The sequence below is a fragment of the Cheilinus undulatus genome, linkage group 13 (genome assembly GCF_018320785.1).
Source record: "Cheilinus undulatus linkage group 13, ASM1832078v1, whole genome shotgun sequence".
NCBI lineage: Eukaryota > Metazoa > Chordata > Actinopteri > Labriformes > Labridae > Cheilinus > Cheilinus undulatus.
The window spans coordinates 3,499,988-3,513,060 of NC_054877.1; the positions used below are offsets into that span (position 1 = coordinate 3,499,988).

At 41.9% G+C, this 13,073-nt stretch overlaps 1 protein-coding gene and 1 pseudogene across 1 annotated transcript; both read left to right on the top strand.

The window, feature by feature from the left end:
- Positions 1-2,779: 2,779 nt before the first annotated feature.
- On the top strand, positions 2,780-3,854 carry LOC121520113 (annotated as a pseudogene).
- A 2,863-nt stretch (positions 3,855-6,717) lies between these two features.
- LOC121519858 (G-protein coupled receptor 4-like) lies at positions 6,718-8,553 on the top strand. The gene is made up of 3 exons (XM_041802942.1): positions 6,718-6,858; positions 7,758-7,945; positions 8,034-8,553. Exons 1-3 carry the CDS (start codon positions 6,718-6,720, stop codon positions 8,551-8,553), a joined length of 849 nt encoding a protein of 282 aa, XP_041658876.1.
- Positions 8,554-13,073: the final 4,520 nt, after the last annotated feature.

The following is a 13,073-nucleotide window of genomic DNA, read 5'->3' on the forward strand; positions in this document are numbered from 1 at the left end:
CAGCACCCCCTTCTGGCAGGTAAACATTTAAACCCTAAATTTTTCATGTCTGTTTCATGGGTTGTCACAAAAAAAATCACCAAAATTCCACCATTCATCCTAGGCCTATGATTGTCGCTGTGCATATGGATCATCATTAGAGCTACAAAAACGCCTCTTGGACCCATGCCGAAATCCCAACAGGAAGTCCACTAGCTCCGCCCCAAATGCAATATACCTCAATTTTTTGGACAATTATACACTGAACACTGGTGTAACTTTGATGGAGATCATTCTGTGGTCTTCAGAATGTTATGGCAACACATCAGTGACACACTGAACACGCCCACATGAAAACGGGTCATCATGGCGCCCTCCTCTGCCAACAGGAAGTGATGCAAATGGGTCTTTTCTGCATTTTTCTTATTGTGTTGAACCTTTAATGCTCTGATAATCACATAAAGTCCTCAATAGCTGTCCCTACATTGACATGTAAAGACAGCTATTGAGGACACTCCAGTGGTCATGTCGGCCATTTTGATCCTTCGCCATTGGACAGGAAGTGGGTCATTTCTGTGTTATTCTTACTGTTTTTGACCTATAATGCTCTGATTTTGACCTCAATTCCTCTATATCTGTCCCAACATGGACATGTTTCATTAACAGACACCCCAGTGGCCATGGCGGCCATTTTGATCCTTCGACATTTGACAGGAAGTGGCTGTAACTCTCAGCAGATAGTTCGGTCCAGTTCTCCTCTCATTAACGGCTTATCCGAGACTACTTCTGCTAATTAGCAGAAGTAGTAGGACATCCAAAGCATTACCAACCAGCTACGTTGAAGAGAGACAGAGTTTTCGTTATAATCTCCAAGCGGTCCATGCCGTTCTGCGTGATGTGATTCTGTGCTGACTACAATCCAACTTTATCTGAGGATTGGTCATAGGTAGTTTATCGAAGTCCACTACAACTCTGCTCAGCATAGGCCTCTCTCTCTCTGCTGCTGCATTAGTGTTTCAGCCACTCTGCTAAATAATTCCCTTTGTTTCAGCCTCTTCATTACTCGCAGTGATGACATAAAATCCCTCCATACCGCTTATGATATTAAGCCTTTGGTGAACCAGGAAAACCTCACTTAGATTAAAATTCTGCTTCCCAAGAAAGCTCTGGTCAAACTTTCCCTGCATAGTCTCCAGCAGTACTGAGCATGCTCAGATAGATAGGCTTGGTTTGAGGTCATCGTGCATACATAATTAGCCATGTGCTTGCCGTCTGATGAGATAAACAACCCCAGCACCGCAGGACAGTAGATGTAGTAAGACTGGGCAACTTTTAGTTTGTATTAAAGGATTCTCACAACATATCTTGTAGATTACACGAAATATAATATGCGAGTATTCAGTATTTACTTATCTGGTCATTTGCATGTTTTCGGCCGGACATTTTGACCAGTTCTTTTTTTATCTGCCAGACTTCCACCCTTTTTACCGGCTAATGACCAGTAAATACTGGCTAACGGAAACTTAGCTCTCAGACATCCCTGATGATGGCACACCACTGGTCTTCATGGGTGACATGAACATCCACATGGATAGAGCTCAGGCGACTGATTTTATTTCTCCACTGTCCTCCTTTGACCTGAAACAGGTTCAAACGCCTACAACACACTAGACTGGTAATACGCTGGATTTGATTCTAACTCGCAATTGCTCCCTGACTAATCTGAATGTGACACCACTTCACCTCTCTGACCACTATTTCATTCAGTTCTCCCTTGGCTTACCTGAATTTCAACAATCTTCGGTCACTTGACCCAGCACAGCTGTCTGACGAGGTCTCAGCTGCTCTAGCCTCATGTAACGAGTCCTTCACACTCACTGTTAACAAGGCCACAGACACATTCTGCTCCTCACTGACCTCCTCTCTGGACAAACTCTGCCCTCTGGTGTTTAAGCCAACTCAAAATACTCCAACTTGTCCCTGGCTCACTGAGGTCATCAGAGCACAAAAGGCAGGGCTCAGGGCAGCAGAGAGAAAATGGCATAAATCCAAACAATCCACTGTCTTGACTGCTTATCAGCAAAAACTCATCCTCTTTTACCTCTGCCCTAAAATCTGCTAAGAAGGCATTTTATCAAACAAAGATCTGTGCTGCCACTGATGCACGCAAACTCTTCTCTGCTTTCAACTCTCTCCTTCAAACCCTCAACCCTCCAGTATGTTGACTCCGGACACGTTTACCTCCTACTTTACTGACAAGGTTGCTACCATGAGCAACCAATTCTCTGAGCCTGTCCAACTCAGTTTTCTACCACCAGCTAGTGATGCATCACTTAGCTCATTCTCTCCACTGAGTGAGAGCGAAGTCACCAGGCTTCTGCTTGACTCCAAGCCCACAACCTATCTGCTCGATCCAATACCGTCACATCTCTTGCAGGCGATTGAGCCCACAATCAGCCCTGCTGTAAGTTGTATCATCAACTCCTCTCTGTCCACAGGTGTTTTCCCTGCTGCATTCAAGCAAGCGCGGGTCACACCACTGCTCAAAACACCCACTCTCAACTCAGCTTAGGTTGAAAATTACGGGCCGCTCTCACTTCTCCCATTCCTATCAAAAATACTGGAGCGCACAGTCTTCAACCAGCTCTCAGAATACTTGCAGAACAATGATCCACTTGATCAGAATCAGTCTGGCTTTAGGCGGGGCCACTCTACTGAAACTGCACTTTTGTCGGTAACGGAATCGCCGCACTTGGCTAGAGCAGCTGGTCAGTCCTCAGTTCTCTTACTGCTGGATCTGTCTGCTGCCTTTGACACAGTAAACCACCAAATCCTCCTCTCCACACTCTCTTCACTTGGTATCTCAGGATCTCCCCTCCAGTGGTTTAAGTCCTACCTCACAGGGAGATCTTTTAGAGTATCATGGAGGGGATGAGTGTCCAAACTGCATGGCTTATCAATAGGGGTGCCTCAAGGGTCTGTGCTTGGTCCCCTACTTTTCTCAATATACACCACCTCACTTGGTGCAATCATCTGCTTCCATGGCTTTTCTTATGCAGATGATACACAGCTATTCCTGTCCTTTCCACCAGATGACACAACTGTCCCAGCTGATCTCACAACTGATCTCATCCTGCCTTGCTGATATCTCTAAATGGATGAGGGAACGTCACCTTTAGCTCAACCTGTCCAAGACTGAGCTTATTATCATCCCAACCAGTCCCACTATGAAACCACAGATCAGTATCCAGCTTGGATCTCATGCCCACTAAGTCTGCCAGAAATCTGGGTGTCATGATTGATGACCAGCTAACCTTAAAGGTTCATGTGGCCTTGATTGCTCAATCCTGCCGATTTGCCCTCTATAACAAAGAGAGGATCAGACCCTACTTGACAGAGCATGCTACACAGCTCCTGGTACCAGCTCTTGTAATATCACGCATTGACTACTACAACCCATTACTGTCAGGCCTCCCTGCATGCACAATTAAACCTCTGCAGATGATCCAGACGTAGCAGCTCGTCTGGTCTTCAATCAACCCAAGAGAGCTCACGTCACGTCTCTTTTAATCTTGCTAAACTGCCTTCTAGTTGCAGCTCGCATTAAATTCAAAACTGTAATCATTGCTTATAAAGCAGTAACTAAAACTGCTCCTGTTTACCTGGAGTCCCTCATCCAGGTCTACACTCCTTCTCACCCACTACACTCAGCCAGCGAAATGTGCCTGGTACTTCCAGCACATCAGGCTCCTAAGACACGAGCCTGACTCTTCCCCTTTCTTGTCCCTAAGTGGTGGAATGAATTACCCAACTCCATTCAATCCCCAGAGTCCCTCTCTAATTTCAAGAGAAGGCTAAAGACCCAGCTCTTTAGAGAACACTTTGCACTTAGCCAGACTATTCTCCACTGCTGTCCCCAGTCGTAGGTTGATTCTTAGCCAGACTATTCTCCACTGTTGTCCCCAGTAGTAGATTGATTCTTAGTTAGACTATTCTCCACTGTTGTCCCCAGTAGTAGATTGATTCTTAGTTAGACTATTCTCCACTGTTGTCCCCAGTAGTAGATTGATTCTTAGTTAGACTATTCTCCACTGATGTCCCCAGTAGTAGATTGATTCTTAGACTATTCTCCACTGTTGTCCCCAGTAGTAGATTGATTCTTAGTTAGACTATTCTCCACTGTTGTCCCCAGTAGTAGATTGATTCTTAGACTATTCTCCACTGATGTCCCCAGTAGTAGATTGATTCTTAGACTATTCTCCACTGTTGTCCCCAGTAGTAGATTGATTCTTAGTTAGACTATTCTCCACTGCTGTCCCCAGTAGTAGATTGATTCTTAGTTAGACTATTCTCCACTGTTGTCCCCAGTAGTAGATTGATTCTTAGTTAGACTATTCTCCACTGCTGTCCCCAGTAGTAGATTGATTCTTAGTCAGACTATTCTCCACTGCTGTCCCCAGTCGTAGATTGATTCTTAGTCAGACTATTCTCCACTGCTGTCCCCAGTAGTAGATTGATTCTTAGTCAGACTATTCTCCACTGTTGTCCCCAGTCGTAGATTGATTCTTAGTCAGACTATTCTCCACTGCTGTCCCCAGTAGTAGATTGATTCTTAGTCAGACAATTCTCCACTGCTGTCCCCAGTAGTAGATTGATTCTTAGTCAGACTATTCTCCACTGCTGTCCCCAGTAGTAGATTGATTCTTAGTTAGATTATTCTCCACTGCTGTCCCCAGTAGTAGATTGATTCTTAGCCAGACTATTCTCCACTGCTGTCCCCAGTAGTAGATTGATTCTTAGTTAGACTATCCTCCACTGTTGTTCCCAGTAGTAGATTGATTCTTAGTCAGACTATCCTCCACTGTTGTTCCCAGTAGTAGATTGAGTCTTAGTTAGACTATCCTCCACTGTTTTTCCCAGTAGTAGATTGATTCTTAGTCAGACTATCCTCCACTGTTGTTCCCAGTAGTAGATTGAGTCTTAGTCAGACTATCCTCCACTGTTGTTCCCAGTAGTAGATTGAGTCTTAGTTAGACTATCCTCCACTGTTGTCCCCAGTAGTAGATTGATTCTTAGTCAGACTTTTCTCCACTGCTGTCCCCAGTAGTAGATTGATTCTTAGTCAGACTATCCTCCACTGTTGTTCCCAGTAGTAGATTGATTCTTAGTCAGACTATTCTCCACTGCTGTCCCCAGTAGTAGATTGATTCTTAGTCAGACTATTCTCCACTGCTGTCCCCAGTAGTAGATTGATTCTTAGTCAGACTATTCTCCACTGTTGTCCCCAGTAGTAGATTGATTCTTAGTCAGACTATTCTCCACTGCTGTCCCCAGTAGTAGATTGATTCTTAGTCAGACTATTCTCCACTGTTGTCCCCAGTAGTAGATTGATTCTTAGTTAGACTATTCTCCACTATTGTCCCCAGTAGTTGATTGATTCTTAGCCAGACTATTCTCCACTGCTGTCCCCAGTAGTAGATTGATTCTTAGTTAGACTATTCTCCACTGTTGTCCCCAGTAGTAGATTGATTCTTAGACTATTCTCCACTGATGTCCCCAGTAGTAGATTGATTCTTAGACTATTCTCCACTGTTGTCCCCAGTAGTAGATTGATTCTTAGTTAGACTATTCTCCACTGTTGTCCCCAGTAGTAGATTGATTCTTAGTTAGACTATTCTCCACTGTTGTCCCCAGTAGTAGATTGATTCTTAGCCAGACTATTCTCCACTGCTGTCCCCAGTAGTAGATTGATTCTTAGTCAGACTATCCTCCACTGTTGTTCCCAGTAGTAGATTGATTCTTAGTCAGACTATCCTCCACTGTTGTTCCCAGTAGTAGATTGATTCTTAGTCAGACTTTTCTCCACTGCTGTCCCCAGTAGTAGATTGATTCTTAGTTAGACTATCCTCCACTGCTGTCCCCAGTAGTAGATTGATTCTTAGTCAGACTTTTCTCCACTGTTGTTCCCAGTAGTAGATTGATTCTTAGTCAGACTATTCTCCACTGCTGTCCCCAGTAGTAGATTGATTCTTAGTCAGACTATCCTCCACTGTTGTTCCCAGTAGTAGATTGATTCTTAGTCAGACTTTTCTCCACTGCTGTCCCCAGTCGTAGATTGATTCTTAGTTAGACTATTCTCCACTGTTGTCCCCAGTGGCTGAATAAGTCTCCCAACTACAGTTGGCTCGCACTGTCCTGCTTTACTTGTGGGATGTTTTTTTTTCTTTTCTTTTTTTTTTTTTTATTGCCCAGCTCTTTGTGACTGTCACAGCACTTAGTACTTAGTACTTAGTTGTTGTGAAGTCAAATGGATGGTGATGATAAGAGATCTCTCATTTTTCTTGTTTCATTTTTAGACGCTTTTTTTTTTTTTAAATTAATATTTAAAAAAAGATTTGTATACTTTAGGTGCTTGCCTTAAACAATGCATGGCAGCACCTGCGTCCAATTGGACCTAAAGCTCTTTTTGGCTCTTACTGATGTTGTTTATTCTCGTCTAGATCTTGCTTGTGTTGTTCTTGCTCTCAAATGTAGGTCACTTTGGATTAAACACTGCAACGTTGTTTCTCATGACTGAAATTTGGCCTGGTGGTCCATAACACAGTGGCCTGTCATACAACAAACCTAAATAAATATATTTTTTATTACTTTATAGGGACTTTAATTTTAAAAATGTTTGTAGTTATGCAATGTTTATGTCTAAATCTTGATCTCTGATTTCAGGTTTCACTCTGAAGAATGGCAAACATCTGTGTTAACACCACCCTCCTGAATGTGAATTATGACAACCTCTCCTTCATCACGCGTGTAGTGACATACGTCATCATTGGTATCAGTCTCCCTTTGACACTCATGGCCATCTATGCTCTCTACTCTCAGGTATGTGTTTTATGTCTTCATTTATTTGTTTATAAAATGTCAATTATATAAAAATGTCTTAGATGATCTGAAACATTTCAGTGTAACAAATATGCACAACCAAAAAAAAACAGAAATCAGGAAGGGGTCAAATGTCTACCTGTATGCAGGTAGGACTAATTCTTGCTTGTTTATTTCCATTATGTCCACAGAAGGCTCATGGGCTCAGCATTCCTACTGTTTACATGGTGATTTAAGATAATGATGGACAGTTTACAAAGTCAAATATGGTCTAAGGTTTGGGACAGCTGATTGGGCCATGGTTGGCCATCGTGTCCCTACACTACACCAGAAACAGCGTACGATGAAGCTGAAAGTTGGCCTGACTCCAAAGTGAGTCGTGTTACTCAAACATCGTGTATGAATCAGGAGAAAACTGCACAGTGTACAACTGGTTAAAGAGGATGCTAATCCATATGTAGCATGATGCTAACAGAATACAATAGAAAATCTCATAGAGAAACCTATCCACTGGGCCATCGGCTCCCTGATCCCCTGTTTTTTATTTATACACACTACTGGGTCTATCTATCTGATTTACTTTTTTACTGACTACCATCAAAGGTGATGCTGGTCCCATAAACTTCAGCTGACTTTTAAAGTCATACTACTACTGAACTAATCTTTATTTCTTTTGTAGTTCATGTAGATCCCATCAGTGATGCTCAGTAGGTACAGGGAGGAGAAGCTGACAGCTTGTGTAAATAAACTCCAGACATAGAGAATGAGATTTGACTGAAAATGTAGACGAGGCTGTTACTGCAGTAGCTGTGCAGAGGTTGATGTCCATTCTGGATGGAGGACTACAGAACGTCTTTATAACTTCTTATCTCCTGTTTCTGTTTCTATATTTTCCTCAGGTAAAGAATGGTCAGGTGGCTCCAATCTACATCATCAACCTTTTCATATCTGACCTCATTCAGCTCTGCTGTCTGATCGCTTTGGAGACAGAACCTGAGGAAGAGATGATACAGAAAATTGTGGGCCATACTTACAGATGTGGTGTATTTACTAGTGTTTGCTTCATGGTGTGTATTTCACTGGAAAGGTAACTATCTATTTAAATAGTATTAAATATAATATTTCTGTAGTTTTGTGCATCTTTTCAGAGATAATATGTCCATCCTGTTTTGCAGATATTTGGTCATCGCCCACCCACTGTGGTACCGCTTCAGACGAACCATCAGGATCTCTGTGGCGGTCTGTGTTGTAGTCTGGATCATATCTCTTGTCTTGATTTTTACTGTGTTTCTCTGGGTTACTAAGTTTGTCTTAGACATCATCCTCACCATCTTCCTCATCATTCCCTTCCCACTGTTCATATTCTTCCTGGTTGGGACCCTCAGAGCTCTCTCTACTTCTGTCTCAGTCCCCTCTGGGGAAAAACGGAGAATCGTGGCAATCTTAGTCCTGGTGCTGCTGAGTTATACTCTGCTGTTCCTGCCCACTATTATTTTGCTCACTGACAGAAGATATGGTGACATTCTATGTCTCCCGTCCCGCGTGTCTCTAAAGCTGAGTCCACTTGCAGACTTACTTCTGTACGTTTTCATCAAAAAGGAGACCTTTGGGAAGCTTTGGACCTCTGTGTGCTGTTGCAGAAAGGAGAACAATGACACCAACAACACCAACACAATCAGTCTAGACCACATGTAGACCAGTGGTTATCAGTTAGGGGGGCGGAGCCAAGAAGTAGCTCATTGAGCTGTTTTCAGAAGGTCACAAATATGGGGGCCAGAAGTTATGGATGTCTGAGTGAGCCAATGTACAGTCATGGAAGAAAGTTTTGGCACCCCTTGAATTTTTCCAGAAGATACACCATTTCTCCCAGAAATTGTTGCAATTACAAATGTTTTTGGTGTACACGTGTTTATTGCCTTTATGTGCAGTGGAGCAATAAACAATGGAGCAATACAAAAAATCTGACAGAAAAATACAAAATTGACATAATTTTACACAACACTCAAAAAATGGGCCAGACAAAATTGTTAGCACCCTCAACTTAAATATTCTTACACCTCTCAACTGGAATCTTGGACCACTCTTCTTCTGCAAACTGCTCCAGGTCTCTCAGATTTGAAGGGGGCTTCTTGCAACAGCAGTTCTGAGATCTCTCCATAGGTGTTCAATGGGATTTAGATCTGGACTCACTGCTGGCCACTTCAGAACTCTCCAGCTTTGTCTCCAACCATTTCTTGGTTTGCTTCTTGCTTTTTTAGGTATGTTTGGGGTCATTGTCCTGCTGGAACACCCATGACCTCTGACACAGACCCAGCTTTCTGACACTAGGCCCTACATTGTGGCCCAAATTTTTTTAAGTCTCCAGATTTCATGATTCCTTGCACACAGTCAAGGCACCCAGTGCCAGAGGCAACAAAATAACCCCAAAACATCCTTGAACCTCCACCATGTTTGATTGTAGGTACTGTGGTCTTTTCTTTGTAGGTCTCATTCTGTTTTCTGTAAACAGTAGAATGACGTGCTTTTCCAAAAAGCTCTACCTTAGTCTCATCTGTCCACAAAATGTTCTCCCAGAAGGATTGAGGCTTACTCAGGTACATTTTTGCAAACTCCAGTCTGGCTTTTTATGTCTCTTTGTCAGCAGTGGGGTTCTCCTCGGTCTCCTGCCATAGCGCTTCATCTCATTCAGATGACCTTGTATGGTCCCAGCTGACACTTTTGCACCCTGAGTCTGCAGGACAGCCTGAATTTGTGTGGAAGTTGACTGAGGATGTTTATCCACCATTCCAACTATCCTGCGTTGCATTCTTTTGTCAGTTTTTCTCTTCTATCCACGTCCAGGGAGATTAGCCACAGCTCCATGGTTATAAACTTCTTGATTATATTACACACAGTGGACAAAGGAATTTCAGGATCTCTGGAGATGGTCTTTAACCTTGAGATTGTTCATATTTTTCCACAATTTTGCTTCTTAAGTCCTCAGACAATTCTGGGCTCTTCTTTCTCTTCTCCATGCTTGGTGTGACACACACAGGCACACAACACAAAGGTTGAGTCAACTTTTATTCATTCTAACTGGCTTCAGGTGTGATTTCTAGATTGCCAGCACCTGTTACTGCCACAGGTGAGTTTAAATGAGCATCACATGCTGGAAATAAAATGATTTACCCACAGTTTAAAAAGGGGGCCAATAATTTTGTCCGGCCCATTTTTTGAGTTTTGTGTAAAATTATGTCAATTTTGGCTTTTTTCTTCTGATTTTTTGTGTTGCTCCAATTCAAAAAAAGGAGATAAACACATGTACACCAAAAACATTTGTAACTGCAGCAATTTCTGGGAGAAATGGTGTATTTTCTGGAAAATTCCATGGGTGCCAATACTTTTGTCCATGACTGCATATATTTGATTTACTCCATTTTCCCATAATAAGGAGTAAATTTAGGTTGTTTCCCAAAGATCTCAACTATTTATTTCCTTTCTCAGGATGACAAACCTGAGTTTCCCAACATAACAAGGTCATTCCTCAAGAATGATCCCAAACTTCCCTTTTCATGTGAAAGTGGAGTAAAGTGACTTGAATGCATGCTTGTCCTCTGCTTCCATTCTTTCAAACATGTTTGTTTTGTGCTGTCTTGCTGTTCAGTCGTGTTTTCTTCCACCTAAACTGCAACATCTTTTTATTCAGTACATCTGAGTGGTTGAACATTTGTCTACATTTGGACCAGGATTCTCATGAAGAAGGTAGGGGAGTGTCCTGAGGATGAAGAAAAGGAGGAACATGCCACAAATGTTCTCCCTAAACATTATTTGTTAAGCTGTTCATTTAATACATATAAATGAATATTAAAACAGCTGTACTTATCTACTCTCTACATTGTTTTATCAGGAGAAGTTTTCCTGTGCAGTTTTAGTACGATATCTTCAGGATGTGACTCAGAGAAATTTGTTTTGTGTTTTTGACAAACTGAACAAAATTCACATCATCTCTTATTTTACTCCAATAAAACTATTTCAAATTCAATTCAATTCTGTTTCTTGTCAATAAATATGAAGATACAAAAATAAAATCTCACTAATGTAACATCCTGTGAGGCTCATGTTGAACTTTGGCTAAGAATTAGAGAGATAAAAACAAGAAAAGTCAGACTTTTCAGTTGATAACTCTGTAAATGTCCTCATGTGTTCTGCTAACTTTCCTGTTCTGTACTCTATGTTAAGGTTAAAGGTCAAAAGTTTCTGTGTTTTTCTTCTTCTATCAGAGGAAGAGAGGAAGGTGATGAAACTAAACATCAGTTCAATCTTTCCAGCAGGAAATGTTTGTCATATTCTGCATGTTCTCATATCAGCTCTGATGGAGCCTCTTACTCAGTGAGTCACAATCCACTTTATAATCAGAAGGTCATGAACCCTGGAACGATCAGACAGTTAACTCAGGGTGAATTAGGTTTGTAAAAACAAAGGGATTCAAATGGAGGGAGAATCAAAACTAATCTTCTAAGTCAAATAACAGTGAACTAGTCTCCCTGAGTATCAGCAACACACCAAACTGAGTTGAAGTAAAGCAAAGATTCAGCCAAACTTGAGCCAAAGAAACAATGAAAGAATGTGAGTTCACTAACAAAGAAGTGTGCTGTGGCTGGTTGGGAGCTGAATGAGACCAGGTTCCCCTGCCCCCTGATGACATCATCACCTCTGCTGCAGCCTATCACCTGTCGGACCGGGGACTTGAGCAGCCAGTCAGCGTCAGATGATGTCACGCCTAATTCAGCAGATAGAGAAAAGACGACCACACACACACAGCAGGCACAGCCACATTCTCCACAACTACAAAATATCATGTTAACAACAAAAGCACATCACCACCATGGTCCTAACAACAGTCTGATTAGGAACACACTACATGGTTTTCATTCACAACTACAGTCACCATTTCAAAAAAGCTGGGACATTCTGAAATATGTGAATAAAAACACAATTTAGTGATTTAAAATCATTTCAACTTACATTCAGTTGAGAACAGCACAAATGTCTTATCAAACTGATAAGACAATGCTACTTTTGGGGGGGAAATACACATTCTAAATTTAATGTCTGCAACAAGTTCTAAAAAAGTTGGGACAGGAACATGTTTACCACCTTGGTCCATCACCCTTTTTTTTCTGATAATATTCTGTAAACATCTGGAGACTGAAGACACTGACTAGTGAAGTAATAATAATGATAATAATAATGATAATAATAACTTTATTTGTGTGGTACTTTTGAAAACATGGGTTTATAAAGTGCTTTGACATGTGTAGAGGCAAACAGAAGAACGAAGCAACAAACCCAGACAAAAGACAACATCAGCAGAATCCAAACAAGCATGTCACCAAAAATATGGTCGAGATAATAATTCATCAAAATCAAAATATATCAAAACCAGACGTCATATGATGCCATGCAAACAATAGCTGCTTTCACACTGCCTCTCTTATCTGTGTTTGTTACGCCTGCTGTCTGCTGTCTCCATAAACAGGAGATTTAAAAACCAGCGTGGTTTAATTGGGCAGCATTTCATCTGAGAAAACAACAGCGGGATAAAACAAAGAATAATGTGGATTAACTGGAGAGACTGGGGGGTTAGAGAGCTGATCACACTGTACAGGAGAGGAGAGAGCAGACACATTTCTGCTCACAGCAGCGTCTGAAAAGTTCCATGATATGTTCAAGTGAGCTCGGTACTCTAAAGTTTACAACCTACAATGTAAATACGTGCGCTGTGACACTGCTCAAAGTCGGACCTCCAACTCAGAAACACGGAGGAGAAAAAGTCTACTGCATCTAATTGATCAGCATGAATGTTCATGTTATTTTCCCCATATTTCATTCAGAAAATAAAACATTTTGAACCAAGAAATCCAGAGTTTTGAGTTTCATTGAAAGCAGCTGTTCGGGCAGTGGCTGCCATCTGATTATGGGACGCCAGGGTGTGTGTGAGCTTGGGCGTGTGCGGCTCTGTTACACCTTTGTGTGAATTACTCGTTGCGGAGCAGAGACAGGCATTCCTTTTCACCTTTATTGCAGAATCCTTAAGACATCACAGACATCAAACCAGACTACACTAAAACGTTATGGACATCATCAGGATGCAGACAGAACATCAAATACCACAAGAACAATAGGAACCCAGGCAATGCAGGGACCCAGCTACAGACTGAGACCAAGAGGACCAC